This window comes from Miniopterus schreibersii, assembly GCF_964146895.1.
Source record: "Miniopterus schreibersii genome assembly, chromosome: Y".
Classification (NCBI taxonomy): domain Eukaryota; kingdom Metazoa; phylum Chordata; class Mammalia; order Chiroptera; family Miniopteridae; genus Miniopterus; species Miniopterus schreibersii.
In genome coordinates this window covers 2,593,647-2,614,666 of record NC_138120.1, presented here as the reverse complement: position 1 = coordinate 2,614,666, position 21,020 = coordinate 2,593,647, and the positions used below count along the sequence as shown (strand labels likewise).

Sequence of the window (21,020 nt, the reverse complement as noted above, 5' to 3'; positions counted from 1 at the left end):
AAACAGCAACCAGTTGATGCATCTATCTCTCATCGATGTCTCTCTCTGTCTCCGAAAAGCAGTGGAAAAAAAAATACCCTCGGGTGAAGATTTAAAAAAAAAAAAGGGAAAAACATTTCTAGTTATTGTTTTATCTGCTTAGATCCCCCCCCCCCCCCCCCCCCCCCGCAACACAAATAAAACTACTCAACTGGACTAAATCTTGACTCTCTGGCCTATCTGGGTCCATCAAGGTGGCGGATTTTGCTCCCACATAACATGGGATTTATTGAGTATATTTCAAAATGCTTTACTAAAAGATTCTGTAGAAATGCAATGGACTGGCTTATTTCAAGCACCGTAATGCTCTCCAGGTCCCTCCATGCTGCCTCGAAGGGTACGAGACCCTGCTTTTTCACAGCTGTGTAGTATTCCACGGTGTAAATGCACCACAGCTTCTTATCCACGCCTCTGCTGATGGGCACGTGGGCTGCTTCCAGGTCTGCAAGAGACTGACAGAGGGAACGGGGAGTGGGTGGCGAGAGATTAACAACCAGCTTACATGCATATCTGCGTAGCCATAGACACAGACCATAGCGTGGAGTGGAGGGGGCAATGGGGGAGAAAAGGAACATCTGTAATACTTTGAACAATAAAGATTAAAAAAACAAATGAAAAAAATGTTCTACACTAAAAACCAAAAAAAGAAATGCAATTGAAAATAATAGTTTTCATTTACTGGGCGTCGTATGTTTTTCAGGTACGAGGTTTTTAAATGATTGACAGTTGTAACAGCAGCAGAGTTCAGCTCTTGTTATCTGGAATCCCACTTTTTCCAGGCCCTGCCACTGCCTGTGAGCAATTAGCTTGGTAATTTAACGTTCGTCTGTAGCCCCTCTGGCCGGCGTGTCAGGGTGCGGGCCTCGGCGCGTCCTGGGGGAGCCGCTCATTATGAAGAACAGATCGCACCTGTCAGGGTCGGCAGCTCCCAGGCGTCGACGAAGTCACGGGGGATCTGAGGGCCTTTCAACTCCACGCTGCTTTTTTCCTCGCTGTCACCTGGAACAATAAATAACATCTCCCTCCAGTTGTTTTAAAATATGTTCTTATGGATTTTTTTTTTTTAGAGAGAGAGGAAGGGAGAGGGAGAGAGAGAGAGAGAAACATCAATGATGAAGAGAGTCATTGATGGGCTGCCTCCTGCAGGCCCCCGACTGGGGATGGAGCCCGAAACCCGGGCACGTGCCCTGACCGGGAATCGAACCGCGTCTCCTGGATCCTAGGCCGATGCTCAACCGCTGAGCCACACTGGCCAGGTGAGAGCGACTTTTGAAGCCAATGGGGAAAATATATAAAACTATTAAGGCAGAGGTCACCCGTCGTTCAGTTGGTGCAGGTCGGGGTGTGGAGGAAACAGCATTGCGTTTGTCCCATGGGTTTGATTTATTTTAGGCACTGTTGGGATGGGGTTGAACGATGTATCCATGTGTTGAAGTTATTAAAGAACCAAATTCAGCTGAGTAAATGTGAAGATCTCATTGGCTTTATTAAATGATTCATAGATCAGGGAACATCCCAGGTAGCAACTAAAAGGGGGGCCCCAGAGGTTGCACAAACAGAAGTTTTTGTAGGAAAAAGGGTGAGTCCAGGGATGTATAAGAAAGGACCATCCCGGGTTAACTTCAGACCAGGGTGTTACCTTTTGCGGGAGAGAATGGCCAGCATTTTTACCCTGCCAGGTCTCTACGGGGGGTGGAGAGGGCCATTGGACAGGTGACCTCATTGGTGTTGACGGGAAAACTCCAGACGGGCTGACGAATGTTATGTTTCTGGGCAGGCGTTGGGACAGCGGTTGGGTCGGGTGTTAAATCTCGGTTTGGTACCATGGGCTTTAGCACACAGGAGGCCGTTTCGGGGCCTGTGGTTTTCTCTCTAACCAGCATGTCCTAACGCTCCGTACCTCAGAAAACAATCTTGTTTGGAAATAGAGTCGTTGGAGGTACAGTGCGTTCAGATGAGGTCATACTTGAGTCGGGGAGTGACCCAGGGGTGTTACCGAGCAGAACGAGTTCTCCTGGCCGCCCCGCAGGGTTTTAGGGGTTAGGGGGCAGGTATGCAGAAGGGCTGCCAGGGCAAGTTGATTGGAGAGATCTGGAGCTTGGCCATGTGTGGGAAGGGGCTCAGCACCCATCTTCCTGGACAGCAGACCCGTCCCTTCTGCAAGGTCACGACTTTGATGCCGGGTGCAGCGGGCGGCCGGGTGGCACAGGCGCAGTCACCCAGCGGTTGTCCTCATCGCCAGCCCGCTCTGAGGGAGCAGAGCCAGTGCGCAGGGCAGCCGCGAGACTTGTGTGCTGTGTCGAGAGCCCCTGATGCGCTGGGACCGGTGTCCTAATGGGGAGTGTGGACTCAGACGCGCGTAGATGCCAGGACATGAGTGGAGAGCCAGCTGGAAACTGGATTTCCTGCCACGAAGCTAAGGGGCAGGGAACCGATCGTTCCCTGGAGCCCTCAGAGCACAACCGACTCTCACCGTGATCCCAGCCCCCAGAACTGAGACACCCAATTCTGGGTGCATCAGCCACCCAGTGTGGGCCCTTTGTTACCGCACCTGCCCTTCTCCCCAAACTCTCACCAGCATTTTCCCGAAAGCTCCCATTTCGAGTTCCCTTCCCAGACGTGGGTTGTTTTCATCATGACGCTGGTCCCACTGTTGCGTCTTCTGGGATTGAATAATACATCCTCTTAGTCCTAACATTCCCACCAGGTGGACTCTGTTTTGTTTCTCATTTGCTGTGGACCTTTGTGTTGGGCGTTGCAAAGATTTTGGAGGGACTTATTAGAGGATCTAGTAATAAGAGCATAAAATGTTAGCAGGCAGAACATCGAGACCTTAGTAACTCCTCACTACTTTGCTCTCCACTGACTTTGAGAGGTCTGGTCAGAAGTCAGGGCTGGAAACGCCAGGGAAACAGGATAGCATGTGACAGGGACACTGTGACCTCCTTCCCTTGGAAAGTTCCTTGTATCATAAGACAATGACATGTCATTAGCGAGTTACGTTTGTCTTGTTTTCAGCAGGAAGATGGATTAAATGGCCCTCAGAGGTCGTTTCTGACTTGTAATTACATGGTGTCATCGAGTCAGAATTCTGCAGTTTACAAACATCTTCAGTGGGGTTTGCAGTCTCGCCGTAGTTCCCCCGCTTGTCCTGGTTGCAGAGAACAGGCCTGACCTCATTCGAATACAGCTTACACTTTCCCAGGTCACGGCCCGGGGCCGGCAGAAGTGCGCCCTGATGCAAACAGTTTGCACAGAAGGTGGCTGAGGGTAATTTAGAAGAAGGTAGCGGAGGGATTTGGGGTCCCGCGTGGCTCCTGAGATTAACTGTGGAGAAGCGAGGATTCTAAGAGCCCTCAATACATTTTGATGTGATAAAGAAAATATTTTTAATTGCTTATGCCTAGGAGCAGCGTTAGTACATCACCCTTCGCAGGAAGGACAAGGTTGAATCTCTAGGTAGTAAAACATCTTGTGAAGTTTTTGTTGCACTGGCTGGCTCTATCTGCATTTAGTTGTTTTTTTTAAAACGTTTTTTAAAATTGATTTATCGGAGAGGTAGGGAGGGGGGAGAGAAAGAAACATCAATGATGAGAGAGAGTCATTGATAGTCTGCCCCCGACTGGGGATGGAGCCCGCAGCCCGGGCGTGAGCCCTGACGGGGACTCGAACCGCAACCTCCTGGTTCGAGGTCGACGCTCAACCACTGAGCCACGCCGGCCGGGCCTACACTTAGTTTTTGCTAAGGTTTCTCTGGATTGGTTTTTTCTTTTGTTCATGTATAAAACATCCTATACTGGAAACAAAATAGCAATGACAATAGTTACGGGAAGAGGAGATCTAAGGAGGCTCCTAAACCTCGCTGGCCATTAAACGTCACTTAAAGTGTACGTGGCGGGCTGTGAATCTGCGGTACTTGGGAGCGTTTCCAGAGAGTGACAGCCCAGGGTGCCGTTAAAACTAGTGTCGCGTTATGTTTCTAAGATTTTCCGTGTGGCGCATGCATTTTCCTCTGCTGTGATAACGGCTTTAATCCTTCACGGGAACTCTGGGATGGTGCTGACGTGGTTTTTTAAGAACATATTTCCACTGGTTGGTACACAGCCTCCCGCTGAAGTTGCCTCTAAAAGCCCAGATGGAAACAGCACCAAGACAAGTTGGAACCTATTGAAACAATGTGTTCTTTGGTGGGCAGCCTCCAGAGAAACAGCTCTTGCTTTCAGGGAAGATGTATCAGCCTGAAGTGATGTTGTAACACATCCCAGACGCCTCGGTCCAGGACAAGGGGCCTGCTGGGAACTGAGGATCCGCCTCACTCGCGAGTGAGGGGAGCTCCGAGGGGTGCCCGAGCACGCCTGCGCTTAGCATCGGCGCCCATCCACACTTTCTCTGGAGGCCTCTCTTCCTTTTCCAGATCCCCCGGGAACAATGCTTGAGTTGTTTGGTTCACAGCGGCCGCCCTATTGTTCATGCTTCCTTCACTTTGTAATCTGAGTCATGTGTGAAACTTCAGTTATTATGTTTAATGATCTAAGCCTACTTAAGGTGGGATTTCTCTGGGCACAAGCCATTGATTCTCTATGTGGCGAGGGCGTGATTTACTAGCGTTTTCTCCTGCTAATATAAATTTTAATACCAACGGTGACTGAGAGAATACATATCTGAACTCACAGCGGTGGCAGGAATGAATGAATAATTGGCATCCCCCCTTGGAGGAGACTAAAGTTGGAAGGCTATTCCTTGAGGTGTCCTAAGAGAAGCCAATATTTCCGATTCTGTGGTGGGTCCCCTCATTCTAACAGAGACAGCAGGTGGTAAAAATACTGTCCTTGTCTCATGCTTCTCCACAAATAGAACGTGTCAGAATATTCCTTGTCAAAATTCATAGTGAAATGCAATGTTTTCTCATATGCTGCAGGCTGACACGTTCTGTTCTGTAGATTTTATTTTGGCGACTTTTACGATATACATCTATAAAACATAATTAGCGTGGTTATTTCTGAAATAATTTGTATTCAGCTCAGAATGCACATTTTTGCTGTTTCAATATGGTCTCTTAGACATTTGCTCTGTAGGAAACAAAATAATGAACCGTAGCCCTGGCCAGTTTGGCTCAGTGGTTAGAGTCTCGGCCCCCAGGCTGAAGCGCCCCAGATTCGGTTCTGGCCAAGGGCACGTACCTCGGTTACAGGCTCGATCCCGGCGCCTCCTGTGGGAGGCAACCAACGTGACATCGATGTTTCCCTTTCCCTCCCTTCCACTCTCTGAAAAACAAGCATCCGCAGGTGAGGATTTAAAAAAAAAAAAAAAAATGAATCTGACTTCCAAGAAGCTCCACCTAGAGAAGGTGGAAAGTTTGGTCAGCTCAATCTATCTATTTCATTCTTTCCAGTTTCTCATGAGCTAATGATTAACGTTTAAATTCCTCTGTGTGAATCCCTATTCCATTTATCTATTTATTTTTAAATCAACAGGATTTGTTAAGTTCAAGGGGGAGCCAGTGTGGAGCAAGAGAAGTGCAGGTAGAATCTGTGTTAAAGGTGGTCCCGGGCTAGGAGACACAGGATCATGAAGTAAAAACAGCACAAATACGTTATTGCTTGTCAGCGGTGACAGGATGCTTTGGAAGAGAGGTCCATGGAGCTACAAGAGTGTGTGCAGCAGGGGGACTTGCTGTAGTCAGGGCGCGGCAGTCAGGGAGGGCTTCCTGGAGGAAGGGGCCTTTGCAATGGAGTTGAGTTGGTGGAGGGACAAGTGCTGGGTGCAAGGACAGCACTGGCCACGGTTCTCATTCCCACGCGAGCTGCCGGGTGTAGAGAACTGGAGCCCATGCAGGTGTCCGGGGCCTGCATCCCGGGGCTCGGGGGAAAGGTGGATTTGTGCCGGCTAAACTGTCTTCCTAGAGCATTCGGTCCGACCTGTTTGTGGAATTCAGAGGGTTTTTTGTGTTTTTTTTTTAAGGATAGGAATGAAAAGGCCATTTATTTGACTGAGAATGATTCATAACATGCAAAAGAAATCTTACTCATGAACAAAAAATATACACACATAACAGTTTCCCATTTTAAGTCAACTTTATGTTTCAGAGCAGTTTTAGGTTCGCAGCGGAACTGAGCAGATTTCCCATATACGCCCTGTCCCCCTGCTGCACAGCCTCCCCGCGTCAGCACCCCCACCGGACTGGCGCATTTCTCACAGTGGATGAACCTGCACGGGCCCAGCAGCATCGCCCGCAGCCCACGTCGCCCTTGTTGCCCAGCCTGTGGGTCTGGGAAAATGTGTCCTGACACGTATCCACCATGAGAGTGTCAGACGGAGTAGATCCACTGCCCTAAACATGCTCTGCGCTCCCCTCCTCACCCCTCCACCCCACCCTTGCCAACCACTGATCTTCTTACCACTGTCCCCATGCTTTTACCTTTCCCAGAATGTCATAGAGTTGGAATCATACAGCATGTGGCTCAGTGGTTGAGCATCGGCCTATGAACCAGGAGGTCAGGGTTCGATTCCCGGTCAGGGCACAGGCCCGGGTTGCGGGCTCGATCCCCAGTCGGGGGCCTGCAGGAGGCAGCCGATCCATGACCCTCTCCCATCATTGATGTTTCTCTTTCTCCCTCTCTGTTCCTCTCTCAAATCAATTTTTTAAAAAATCAAATATATGATTCCATGGTTCCAAGATAATAGGAAAATATTCTGGATTAAAGTGAATTAATTCAAATTTTAGTCCCTGCTCTTATTTTTAAATCCTCATGGGGGGATGTTTTTTCCATTGCTTTTCAGAGAGAATGGAGGGGAGGCAGAGAGAGGGAGAGAAACATCAGTGTGAGACAGATGGACACATCGATTGGTTGCCTCCCGCAGTTGCCCCAACCCGGGGTCAGGGAATCGAGCCTGCGACTGAGGAACGTGCCCTTTCCCGGAATTGAACCCAGGACCCTTCAGTCCGTGGGCCCAAGCTCTGACCATGGAGCCAAACTGGCTACGGCCCTGCTCTTATTTTTAAAAACTTACATGTAACATGAAAACAAACTGGTCAGCTGAGAGGAACGGCCGGTTATTTCTGGCTCCCCGGGGTGGATGGTAAAGTCGGTCTGTCGTAGGTGTCCCGGGCGGTGTCAGGCCCGGGTGCTCCGTCCTGCGCTGGGCGACCCTGGGTGTGTCCCCCGCACCTCCACCTGGTGAAGTTCAAACAGCGCGGTCGGATCTGCGGTAGTTCCCGTCTCCTTTCCAACGGTCGTGTCCACATCTCCAGTTTTCATTTCTCTGCATCCCCTCCCTGTGGCTTGTCTTTGACGGAATGAACTGTTTTCTTTACTTGAAGCTTTTGAAGAATTATTTTTGCTTTAAGGGGGAAAAAAAAATCAAAAGGCTCGGAATGGAGGAACGCTGAACATGTCACGGAAACGACGGCTGGGGGCAGGTGGTTGGCCCTCTGTAAACTCTTTGAAAGTTGGCTTGCCTGGAGTTGGCGTCTGATCTCGTGAAGCCGGTAAAACGCAGGATGTTGCCTGGCCGTGGGCATGTGCCTCGCGCAGTCCCCTGCCCGACCCTCCCGCAGGTCCTGCGCTAACTCCGGGGACCACCGTCTTTCTTTCCTGCCTTACGCCCCCGGCCTCTTTATTTCGCTGGCTCGAAGCCAGAACAAGACTTTACCGCAAATACTGTGTTTTATTTTCCTTGTCAAGCAGCTTAGCTGGTGAAGCTATTTGACTGAGAACTCGCCCGGGGCAGGTGTTGAAAGGCGGTGGTTTCTGTGTTTTCCCGTCGCTCACCTGCAGCGAGCGGCCGGGCGAGCGGCGCAGGTGCAGGTGCGGGGCGGGCGCACACCTGGCCGAGCACAGCGGCCGGTAATCGGGGCTTACCCGCATCCTTGCTGGCATTAAGCAGGCTCCTTAGAAGTGCTCTGTGGAGGTAAAGAGTTTGGGGGACGCTGAGTGATGAAGGAAAAGGCATGAAGAGCTGCCAGGGCTTGGCGGGGGCGGGGCTGTCGTAAGAGAAACAGGAGCCCTCAGACACAAAGAGGAAACAGGCAGATTTTGGGGGGAATGTGTGTGTATCTGTGTGTGTGCACGTAGAAAATTTGTGCATGGAAAACCACGAATACGTTTAAAGGACAAACGATGCACATGAGAAGCTTTACAGCATGTATGACAGACAGATTGTTAAATCTAACTGCTAGTCTCCACTGCCGTGGACGACAAAAGGTAAATCATCTAGAATAGAAACGGCGAAATTCCCAGACGGCCCGCAGAAAGGAAATGCAGCGGCCAATCGACGGAAATTCAAGTTAAACACTGCATTGCCCCCTGTCGTATCAGCAAACACGGGAAGATTGCCGCCACCCAGGGAGCAAAACACGAAGGGCCCCCTCCTGAGCGTCACTAACGTGATTAGTTAGAGTCCGATGAGCCTTACACATAAAAGCTGGGAGATTTCACGTCCAGGATTAGTCCCCACTGATAAAAGACGGCACTAACTGCAAACCAACAAAGGAACATCAGTAATATAACAATGGGCCCCCCAGCCCCCCGACATCTACCTCTGTATTGTGCTAAATACTTTACACAGATTATCTGTCAGTCTCCCCAGCGGCCCCTGACATGCTGTCTCCAGTAATAAGTAAAAACAGACCATTACAATCATAATCGCCTTTCGTGGTTCCTGTTGCCCCAAATATTTCTCTCTTAATGACAGAACTTTCTGTTTTATGATTAGTGGGACATTTTGCTGAAAACGAAAATGCTCTGCTTGAGGAAATGCCTCGATATTAATTCTCAGTAAAGCGTCAGCCCCTGTGGCTGCGGGTTCCCTGCTCGTGGTGGGAGGCCTCGAGCCAGGGAGAGGGAGCCCGCGCTTCTTTCCCCCTGGGACCGGTGGTCCGAGATCAGGTTTGCATTTCCAGGACCCTGAAGGCAGTCCTCACTGCTGGCTTCTTTCCCGTTTCTGTTGTGGGGTTTTGGCCATTTACCTGCACTCAGACGGGACAAAAGGAGTCAATCAGGGTGTGCCCTGCACCCAACTTCTCACAGCTGTAATCCTTTTTTTTTTTTTTTTTTTTAAACCCTGTGACATCCACTAAAAAAAATTATTTCCAGTGATAAGTCTAAATCCCCTGTAATCTGCATTCCATCTGTTTACCTAATCTCCTCTCCCATCCTCTGGGCCAGCCCATCAGTGTGATCCCTCCCTCCTGAACTGACGATATGCAGGGCTGCCCCCCAACTCTCACCTGTCCCCCAAGATTATCTCCAGGCCACTGAGAATATGCAGGGCTGTCCCCCAACTCTCACCTGTTCCCCCAAGACTGTCCCCTGCGGATGGTCTCCAGACCTCAGGGAATATGCAGAATTGTAATTGCAAACAAACATCAATACTGATGTTCTTAAAAATGAAAAGTTGAGAGGTTCAAACAGGAAACAGGCTCCTGGGTCTCATTGCCAACCTTGAACTTCAGAGACCTGGAGGTCACGGCATCTTAATTACTGGGTGACAGCTCCGTCTCTACCAACTACCCCAGCCTCGCATAACCTGATGTAAAGTGTCACAACCAAAGGGAAACTGTGGCCGAAATCTTAATCATGGGGCGCAAGAAGTATAGGCGGAAATTCTGCCGGGGATGAGGAGCCTTTGTTCTAATGCGGTTCGTGCGTTTGTTCTGCGTGCACCGCTCAGCGCCCCGCGGGAGGTGGCTCACGCTCCCCGCAGTGCTCGGAATTGCCACCGTTTCCAACATCTCTGCTTACGTCACAGAGTCCAGGGCACATTGGACTGACATTGACAACACAGTTTCTGTTTTAGGAAGAGAGGAACCTCTCAGGATGGGTGCACCGGCCTTTTGTTAATGCAGGTTTTAAAGAGTCTATTCGCACACATGGACGTGTTTGCAGTTTCCACTAGAACATCATTTAACTCGTCAACATTTCTTTTTCTCTTTGCAGAACAACGGTTCCCTGGTCTGGTGTCAGAATCACAAGCAATGCTCTAAGGTACGTGCCCTGTAACTGTGTCAGTGCTTCTTAAAGACTTTTAATTGTGGAATAATTATAGGGTCACAGGAAGTTGCAGAGGTCGCACAGAGAAATCCCAGGCGCGCTCAGCCCAGCTCCCACCAACGTTACACTTCGTGCTTTTGTAGAACAACATCAAAGCAGAAAATTGACGTTGGCATGCTACACAGCGTGTCCCCAAAATGTACACACACTGTAACAGCTGATGGCTCAGTTCTGAAAATTAAATGCATTTTAATAAACACTGACTTTATAATTATTCAAAGTGTGTGTGTACATTTTTTGGGACACTATATATATATATATAATTTTTGCCATAAAGCTGACTAAATTTCATAAGTAGTGTTTTTGTCCAGTTTTGTCTTAGTTGGGTATTACATAAATAATAATTTGTAGTATCAGTATCATTTCTCATTTAATCACCCCCTTCTTCTTATCCAATCAGTAAATTAATTCTTTTTTACACACTTGAAGTTTTAATGGAAGAGGTTCACGTGTACTAATTTTATTTATTTATTGTTAATACCTGCCTGGGTCTCTGTCTCTCCCATTACACCTTTAGCTCCTGATGAGCTACTTTTAAAATACCCCAATTAAGAAACATCGAAGCTCTCGGGCTGCAGCTTGTTAAACTCTATTTGTAATTGAATCATCAAGGCTGACACTTGAGACCGAATTTCACAAGAAAATAAGTCAGTTCCTTTGGCCTGTGAGCAACAATGAATCAATAACCCCAGCTCACTGCAACAGAAACTTGGGAACATGCTACAAGGCTGACATAATTTAAGGGTTGTTCTTAGTCTGAATGCTTGGGAAGGAATCTCACATGTTAATCAAAATGTATCTCCTTTGGATGTTACTGTCGCTGGATATCTTTGCAGGTGAGTACAATTTGTATCTCTTTCGAGGTTCATGAAGCCCAGTGTGCTTTTCGTCTTAATCTGTAGGCCGAGGGGGTGAGCAGTGGTGATGGTAACATTTACCGCTGGGAAAGTTCAGGCACAGACGTTGATAATGCTGTGGGATCTCTTGGCTAATTGGTAGAGGCTCCTAAAGGTTGAACGCTGTTCCCTACATGGTGTTGCACGGAAATCAACAACTTGAAAAACCGTTTTTGAACCAATATTGGGACAGAAGAGTAAGAAATAAGAAAGAAAAAAAAAAAAAGAACATGAATAAACCCCACAAAACCCCTAGAAATAATGTTGATATGACTTTCTGAATACATGTTAAAAAATAAGGTTCCTATACTATTTTACAGAAATCACATGCTTTCTAATCATTTCTGCTTGCTACCTGTGGAGCTGTCGCCTTCAGAATCCCCCCAGAGTATCTCTCTTTCCCATCTAACTGCCAGTCTGCCATCATCTCTTACCTGGATCAGTCCAGGAGTTTGCTGTTGGGTCTCCCAGCTTCTGCTCCCACCCACGTGGCTGATGGAACGACCCCTGAGTCACCTGAGTCATGCTGCTGAGTAATACACCTTTCTGTGCCCGCCCTGACTTGCCTCTGCAGATCACCTTCCTACCCATTTCCCTGCTCCCTGGCCCATCTCAGCCTGTGATGGGACATTGTATAGTGACTCCTTTATCTGCTGAGTCTGCCTCCTTCCCCAAAAGTAAGGTCCCTGGGGCCTCGGCTCTGTTCTCCCTGTTCCCTGAGGTGTCCTCAGAACCTGGAATGGTGTTGGGCACAGAGTAGTTGCTCAGTATAAACGTTTGTGATGGATGAACGAATGCAACCCAGACGTTACATTTCCTTCCTCCCCAAAGCACGTCATTACTGCATTACCTTTGGCGCATAGTTTTATATAATCGATTTAGTGTCTGTGTAACTCAGCGTGATCGTCTGCTATTCCCTGGGGAAATCTAAGCTTTTTTTTTTTTTCTGGTTATTTCTACATAATGAAAGCACAACGAACTCAAGGGCCTTTAGCATGATTCAACTCCCACGTAACACATGGTAGTGACTTACTGTCCAGCGAAGTTTTCGGCAAGAGGTTCTTTTTTTATTTAAAAAAAATATGTTTTGATTGATTTCCAAGAGAGGAAGGGCGAGAGAAAGAGAAACATCAGTGATAATAGAGAGTCATGGATTGACTGCCTCCTGTACGCCCCCTCCTGGGGATCGAACCCACAACCTGGGCATGTGCCCTGACCAGGAGTTGAACCCCGACCTCCTGGTTCATAGCTCAACACTCAACCGCTGAGCCACACCGGCCGGGCTAGACAAGAGGTTCTTTACCTGAGGGGCACTTGTTTGTGGCAGGGAAACTACTGGACGCTGACATTTGAGTTTCATATAGTTTTCACCTGTCATGAAATGTTGTTTCCCACCCATTTAAAAACGTAGGACCGATTCCGAGCTCACCGGCTGTACAAAATCAGGCCTCGGGCTGGCCTTGGCCGTTTGCCGCGGCTCGGCCGTCTCTCTCCTGTGCCTGTGTTCACACTTGCAAACCCCGCACTGAAGCCAAACAGCTGCATTCTTCTCTCACTACAGAGGCGTGTGTGGATGGACTCAGACTAAAAATGACGTCAGTAATTTTGGTCATCTGTTTTGGTCCTCTTGTGAGGATGTGCTGAATGAAGGAATGGTAAACAATAGTGAGACGAGGCCAAATATACCACAACATTTGAAAATCCAATGTTAAAATGTCACTTTCAGAGCCAGGAAAAGTTGTGGAAGGCTTGAAAATGGGCAAAATGAGATCACTGGAGGTTCTGTCACACGCTCTGGGTTATCTTCGCTGCTTGTTGTCTTTGAGCTGCTTTTTTGCTCTGTAAGTGGCAGGAAGCAGACAGTAACTAGGTGGCTCTTGTCTGTTATAGGGGAAACTGGGCTATCATCTTTCCCACTGGGTGCTGGGGTGGTGTCCTTACGATATGTTGAGAAAAATAATTTTCTGAGACTCGCACAGGAGGCCAAGTGATTTTTATTTCCGTGGAATTACATCCCTGGGATTCCAAAGTCCTGTTTCCCTTAATCCCAGCCTGGAAGACGTGCAGCTGGGGGTTCAGCAGAGCTAGAAGCAAAGCCCGTGCCCAGGGTCTCCGTTCCACGTTGCAGTCGGGTCCAGATCGGCATCAGGCTAGTTCCAGTCCACCAGTCTATTGTGTGTGGAGTCCCCACGGCCGTGGGCCACCTGGGTGAATGCAGGGAGCCGGAGCGTGAGAGCCCCGCCAGCCTGGAGTCAACCAAGAGACACCGAAGGAGCGAGCTCCTTTGTTCCGGGAGTTAAGTACCTCGAAGTTTGCTCCCTTGTAGTGGCCACGCCCATTTTGGCCCATGACCTGTTCGCAGGTGTGACCGACAGGCAAGCGCCTTCCCTAGTCCGTCCCCCCCCACAACTTTCCTGGGCATGCGTCTATCTCCCCCCGTCCAGTCCCTTCCTCCCGCAATCTGTGGAGAATAGACCCGTGGCTGCCCATATGACATGCCTATAAGGTCTGGCCTTCCCTTGGCTCCTTTCCTGTTAGTAATAACTAGCCAATTAGAACAGTATCACGTGGAAATGCACGTGAATTGGGTCCAGGGCAGGGCGATAGGTTCTGCTCCACAAATCGACCGTCTCACAGCCATGGGTCACCCATCCCGGGGAACGTCATTGCACGTGGCTGTGTTTATGTGTCTTGGATTTCTCCTTTGACCCAGGCAGGGCACATTACTGGTTTGTTCAGCATTTCATGAGTTAAATCAGATATTTGATACCCTCCCCTTTATATTTGAGGAGAGGCTCACATTTACTTTATAAAAGATTTATCCTTTGGCATGCGGTCACCTTCGCACCTTGCATCTGATGGTGGCAGGCTCGGTGACAGCCCGCCCACCTGTCGGGAGCGTGCACGCCCATCTTTCTTTGGGGGCTGGAACTCGCTCACTGACTTCCTTCCCATTTGGTTTGGAGGATACATGGCAAAAAGCAGTCACTCGGGGTGGACTTTCATCTCAGCGGGAGTTGGGTTCTATGAGGCTATAACCACAGAGTTAGTCATCTCCCAGGTTTGTTCAGGGCCAGACTCAGAGGCGAGGGGGTTGGGCGTTGCTTGTGTGAACATCTGGACGGCGTCACTGGACGTCTGGGAGATTTATGGAGAAGGGTCAGACCTCGGAGAGACAGCCGAGCGTGGCTCTTAGAGGTTTTTGTTTTGTTAAACGTTTTCTGATTTATGGGGTAACAATTACAAATCCAAAGACAGAGCCCAAGGAAAACATGTCTTGAGGCACATGAAAACCCAGGCACCCACCGAAATGCGTGTTGTTGGACACCCTTTATTTCTTCGCAATTCTAAGGAAAAAAACCCAAGCAGCTAGAAATGACAGGTGTTTTATAGATTTTAAGGCATTTAAAGCCTATTGTCATACTTACCGATAGCCATGCGATTTTCCCCAAGTTTCTATAGTCACTTCAAGGACAAACTTAGTGATTATGCAGCACCTCTTGCCCATAATGTCAACATCTTTCAGAAATCACCAAAAACGGCACAGGCAGGGCCACCACTGACGGCGACCGTCTGCAGCCCTGGGGGTTGCGCGAGCGGAAGAGAGTCTCTTGTAGAAAACTCGTCAGATGCCATATTGATGCCCTTTATTGTGGATACTGAAGCGATGATTTCCACAGCAAACATCATGACTGTTTCTCAGGAGACATTAAAGAGGGTGAGACGGTCTGGGAAGAGCAGAGAGAGAGTCTTTCGCCACCTGTAACCAGCGTCGGAATTAGATGCGTACGGATGCACGTGAGAGGACGTTGTTAGGTGCCTGGAGTTCGGCTGGTGTTCTCTTGAAAGGAATCTGCACGTATGAAAGCATATCAGCGCGCTTCATAAACGCAGCTTTGTCTGCTTGACTATAACATCACGCCCACAAACGGCACGGTTTCAAGTACCCCGCAGATCATCACCTTCCCGTGGGCCCTTTGTGCTTGCCGAGAGACGAAGCCCCTCTCTATCTCTGTTAAAGATTTTTAATTGACTTTTATTTTTTAAAAAAATGTATATTTAAATATGTTTTTATTGATTTCAGAGAGAGGAAGGGAGAGTGGGGAGAGAGAGAGAAACATCAATGATGAGAGAGAGTCATTGACCGGCTGCCTCCTGCACGCCCCTGCTGGGGATCGAGCCTGCACCCCGGGCCTGTGCCCTGACCGGGAATCGAACCATGACCTTCTGGTTCATAGGCTGACGCTCAACCACTGAGCAGTGCTGGCCTGGCTTTAATTTATTTTTAGAGAGAGGAAGGGAGAAGGGAGAGGGGGAGGGAGAGAGAGAGAGACCCCGTGCCTGGGATGAGCCTGTGTCCTGACCAGGAATCAAACCAGCGACCTTTCAGTGCACGGGGGACGACCCCAGCCAACTGCGCCCCACCTGCCAGGGCTGAGATGAAGCGTTTCTGAAGGGAGACCAGAGCTCTTGAATTTGACCGTGAATGTGCAATTGAAAATCAGTGACCAGCAAGCTGGAGTTAGGGCTTAGCTGTGCGGCCACCTTGTGAGGCTCCCCTCCCCCGTCTCTCAAGCGGACAGCCTCTCTGGTATGAAGGCAGGAATGGAGAAGGGGAGAGAGAAGTGAGGGAGTTTGAAATAGACACAGCGTAAAGCACGTGGAGCTGAGACAGCTAGGGGAGCGCCTCGTCCCCAGGCCTGGCTGTGAAGTGGTCGGAATGAGAGCCGAGGCCGCCAGCAGGGCCCCTTCTGGCGGCGATGCAGGCGGACGGGCGAGTTAATGATTTAATCAGCTAGGGCTTTGCCCTCCATCTGCCAGGGCCTCGGGATGCAGCCCCTGCTCTAACCGGAGCCGCCAGGAAGGCGGGAACTGCTGAAGGCTGGGCGCTCTGCCCTCACGCTGTGAACTTCTGTCAGACATATTAGTGCTTCTGGGCGATCGTTCCCTGTGGTAGCCGGAACGTTCTGGGGTGTTCTAGCCCAGAATCCTGCTCAGCTGCTGATGAATGTGCACAGCTGCCTGCAGGCTCCTCGCCCAGTCAGTATGGAAGGAAAAGGAGATTGTTATTCAGGCTTAAACCCAACCTGTGACACCGGAATCGCCCCACACATTTCTAATTTCACACAGTAATTTTGTTGTTGTTAACCCTCACCTGAGGATAATTTTTCCATTCATTTTTAGGGAGAGTGGAAGGGAGGGAAGGAGGGGGAGAGAAACATTGATGTGAGAGAGAGACACTGATTGGTTGCCTCTTGCACCACCGCAGTGGGGGCCGGGGAATGAACCTGCAACCCAGGTACGTGGTCTTGACCTGGAATCAAACCCCAGACCCTTTGGTCCACGGGCCGACGCCACACTGGCCAGGGCTCCACATTCATGTTTAGAGGCGTGAAGACTTCCACTTGCTGTAAATTTCAGAGCAGACACCTGTGGGAGGAAGAAGCACCCACCTCCCTCCCTAAAGGTCTCTACCTCGCTCTCTCCCATCTCTCACTATTCATGTATCTTTGCACCCGATGAAAGAACAGGCCGAGGAAACCTGTTCTTGGTTCACAGTTGAGCAAGGGCTCCTGAGACCTGGCTCTGGAAACGGAGCCCACTTTGCAGTGTGAAATACATCTCTGTCAGATGCGTGACTTGCTGATTATGTCTGACAGGTGTCGCAAAGTAGTTGTGTGTGCACAGGAAAGTGGGGCCACGGACGAGCGCCCACTGGGAGCGGTTATGCTGCAGAGGAGACTGCTGGGGTGTCCACAGCTGGGGGTGCAGAACTTTGGGGCATTGATCCTGTGGTTTTGCTGTGTTGCCCTCTCTTCCCCAAGGAAGGGCCCTGTCCAAATATTCTTTCCTGGGGCTAAGGCTCTCACTGGAACTTAAGGGTCCCCATTCGCTTCACTGTTTTTACCATTTCCACTCCATTCTGCAGGGAATCTTGACATGAGGGCCGAGCCTGCTTGTTGAACCTAATCCCACAGGAATTCCTCTGAGAAACTTGTGCCTCTGCATAGTTGGCCTTGGAAACATTGTTTCTCTGTGTTTTTAAGAGAGTGATCATGACAGGAAAAAAAACTAGGTTTTAATTCCAGGTCTAATTTCACTGGGCAAACAGGATACACTCTTGCTATGTAACTCTCCCCATAAAGGAACATAGATATCGCTAAGTTTCCTTTCTGAAGATTCCTACCTTTTTCCTATTTGATTCGGAAGAACTGCTCTCACCCTATAAATAATTGCATTCAGCTACCTTGGTAATCTTGCAAACAGTTTGGGTCAGAGAACTACCTTGTAACCCACTGCTCAAAGCATCATTTTCTTTGGGTGATTTGAAGTGCGAATGTGTGTGTTTAATGTCTAAGCTGGGCATTTGTTCAAACTCTTTTTTTTTTTTTTTTTTTTTTTTACCCTAAAAGTATTGTAGCTGTGTTGATGGTGTTGATGGGCTACACCACTGAGGTTACACTTGCTGTTTTCTTCTGTGATGGGAGAGAAAGTGACTTTTTAAAGGGGGACCTGCGTCAGGTACTCCCTTAGCCTTTGATGCATACCTAGGCCGAGGTCGTGGTCCCCTTTCTTCAGACAAACATCCTTGTTATGATTTGCCAGCGGACGTCAGAGCCAACACCAGTTCTGTTGGCTATGAGATGACAGTGATGTTTCCAAGAATTCATGGCCCATACTTGCCTGGGAGTTGAACACCAGACTCATTGTATCCCTGTGGAACCAAAGGCCCCGGAGAGAAACAGTATCCATGCACGACTGGTGGATACATAGTTCCCAGACCTCTAAAATGCGCTGCTGGTACTTGCCTGGGAGTTGAACGTCAGACTCATTGTATCCCTGTGGAACGGGAGGGCCCAGAGAGAAACAGTATCCATACATGCCTGGTGGATACATAGTTCCCAGACCCCTAAAATCTGCACCTCGATCACAAGACTCAGTTACGTTGCATCAGTAGCTGAACATTGCCCATTATGAGTGGCTTTTTTTTTTTTTTTAATTTATCTTTATTGTTGAGAGTATTACAGGTATACCATTCCCCCCCCCCAATTGATCCCCTCCACTTCCCACCCCCTTCCCAGGCCTTCACTCCGTTATTAATTGTGTCCATGGGTTATACATATAACTTCTTTGGTTAATCTCTTCCCACCCTCCACCCCCTTCCCTCTTTCCTCTGAAATATGATTGTCTGTTGCCTGCGTCAATGTCTCTGGATCTATTTAGTTCGTCAGATTCTTTTGTTCATTAGCTTCTTCTTAAAGAAGACCCTTCAACATTTCCTGTAGTGCTGGTCTGGTGGTGATGAACTCCTTTAGCTTTTCCTTGTCTGAGAAGCTCTTGATCTGACCTTCAATTCTAAATGATAGCTTTGCTGGGTAGAGCAATTGTGGTTGTAGTTCCATGTTTTTCATCACTGAATATTTCTCGCCACTCCCTTCTGGCCTGCAAAGTTTCTGTTGAGAAATCAGCTGATAGTCGTGTGGGTGCTCCCTTGTAGGTAACTAACTGCTTTTCTCTTGCTGCTTTTAAGATTCTCTCTTTGTCTTTAACCTTTGGCATTTTAATTACGATGTGTCCTGCTGTGGGCCTCTTTGGGTTCCTCTTGTTTGGGCCCCTCTGTGCTTCCTGGACTTGTAAGTCTCTTTCTTTCCCTAGGTAGGGGAAGTTTTCTGTAATTATTTTTTCAAATAGGTTTTCAATTCCTTGGTCCCCTTCTGGCACCCCAATAACACGAATGTTGGGCCTCTTGAAGTTGTCCCAGAGGCTCCTTATACTATTTTCATATTTCTGGATTCTTTTTCTTTTTGCTCTTCTGGTTGGGTGTTTTTTGTTTTCTCATATTCCAAATTGCTGATTTGATTCTCAGCGTCCTCTACTCTACTGTTGATTCCCTGTGAATTATTCTTCATTTCAGTTCCTGTAGCCTTCATTTCAAATTGGTACTTTGTTATCGATTTTCTCAGTTGTTTCCTTAAACATCCTTATAACCAAAATTCTGAACTCTCTATTTGTTAGCTTGCTTGGATCTATTTCATTTAGTTCCTCTTCTAGAGATTTCTTCTGTTCTTTCCTTTGTGACATGTTTCTTTGCCTCCACATTTTGGCTGCTTTCAGGTGTTTGTTTCTATGTATTAGGCAGAGCTGCTTTGTCTGTTGGAATTTGTAGAGTGGCTTTGTGTAGTAGGTGTCCTGTAGGGTCCAGTGGCTAAGCCTCCCCAGTCACCTGAGCTGGGCCTTCTAGGTGCTCCCCTGTGTGGGCTGTGTGCACTTTTCTGCTGTAGTTGAGCCTTGGTTGCTGTTGGCGTCACTGGGAGGAATTGACCCCCCCCCCCCGGCCAATCAGCTGTGAGGACCAGCTGCAGCTACAGCCAGAGAGCTGCTGTGCTGGAGACACCCCTATGGAGCAGGATTTACTTCAGTGGGGCTTTGGTGTTCACCAAGTGCGCCCCTTGAGTGTGTCACTCGTGGGTGTGGTAGGGTTGTAATCCAGCATGGTTCAGTCTGACCACCAGGTGCACTGTCTCTGGGGCCTCCCGGGAGGTGCAAAGTCAGCCTGTGCCAGTGCCTTGCCCAGGGCCACCCAGCATGAGCCACCCAGCAAACGTTAGTTGGCTGCTGCTTGTGCTGGGCTTGGAGGTGCCCAGGAGAGGCCCAGCTATGAGCCAATGCAGCTGCCACTAGTGCCAGGGCCTGGGCCACTTAGCAAGCCGCATGGGGCAGCTGCTGCTTGTTTGAGAGATTTTAGGAAAGTCCTAAGCATGAGGCTCGAGAGGCCACGTGCACAGAAAAGCCCCTGGAAATGGCCCGGATGAGCTGCATGTGGGGAGGGGCGGGGCCTCCGGGAATCACGGGGCGGGGCCAAAGGTGAGTCAGGTGCTGGCGATTCAAACATGGCGCCTGCCTGCGGGCTGTGCGGGGAGGACTCGCCACAGGAGCCATGGCCTCCGCCAGCCCTTCTGCCCGGGAGGAAGCCGCCCTCCGCCTGTCGCCGGGATCTCAGGCAGGTCAGTCCCTCCCCGAGTGTCCCAGGTCTTTTCAGGCTGCTGCCCGGTGCTGGGCTCAGAGGGAGCGTCCGAGTGAGTCCGCGCCGGGCCCTTGAGAGGAGCTGCTGGGGCTCCCACAGCCTCTGCGACCCTCAGCGACAGTCCCCGCTGGTTTCATAGCCCGGAGTTGTGGGGACGTCTCTTCCCGGCCTGGAGCCCTGGGCTGGGGCCTGCTGTGGGGCTGGGACCCCTCCCTCCTCCGGGAAACCCCCGCCGCCAAGATTCCCTCCCGGGTTTCCCCGAGGCACCGGGTGTGGGCCCGCGGCCATGTCTCCGATTCAGCCCCTACCCTCCCATGTCTCCCCCTCCTACCGTCTCGGTGCTGCTTCAGCTCCCTGGTTGTGGGGCTTCTGTGCAGCCGGATCTCCGGAGGCTCAGAGTGATGGTGGTTCTGTGTTTTAGTTGTGATTGTGATGTGGTTGCGGGAGGCGGTGGGGACAGCTGTGACCCGCGCTGCCAGCTTGTTGTTCCCCATTATGAGTGGCTTTTACTGCGTCACATGTTGCTGTGATGTGTGAAATATTCTCAGAAAGTCGAGTCACGAGGCCCTCTGAGGCATGTGCTGGGGACATCGCTCTCTCGTTCCAGGCCATATTTCGGAGGAAAAGGGGGAATGACATTCGTTCTGGCCGCAGTGTAAATACTAATTGTGATCCCCTAGAAGCTGGTGACATGTGTAGCCTATGGGTTCTGTGGCTGCCCCCTTAGGATGGGCTGGCAGAAAGGAGTAAACCTATTTTTTCCCTGGCCGCTGTGGCCCAGTGGTTAGAGCGCCGGCCCGCCACCAAAGGGTCTTGGGTTCGGTTCCCAGTCAAGGGCGCGCACCTGGGTTGCAGGTTCGATTCCCCCACCAGGTCCGGGCACGTGTGGGCGGCAGCCCGTCAATGTTTCTCTCTCACTTCGATGTTTCTCTCTCTCCCCTTCCTTCCCTCCTTTCTACTCTCTCACTAACTCAATGGAAAGAGTATTCTTGGGGAGGATTCACACAC

At 49.7% G+C, this 21,020-nt stretch overlaps 1 protein-coding gene across 2 annotated transcripts in view; it reads left to right on the top strand.

The window, feature by feature from the left end:
• LOC308551946 (anosmin-1-like) overlaps positions 1 to 21,020 on the top strand; it is a 97,427-nt gene that overhangs the window by 11,941 nt on the left and 64,466 nt on the right. For both annotated transcript variants that reach the window (XM_081126857.1, XM_081126858.1), the window contains exon 2: positions 9,978 to 10,025. In XM_081126857.1, coding sequence (XP_080982983.1) covers positions 9,978 to 10,025 — 48 coding nt within the window. The remainder of the gene's footprint in view (positions 1 to 9,977; positions 10,026 to 21,020) is intronic.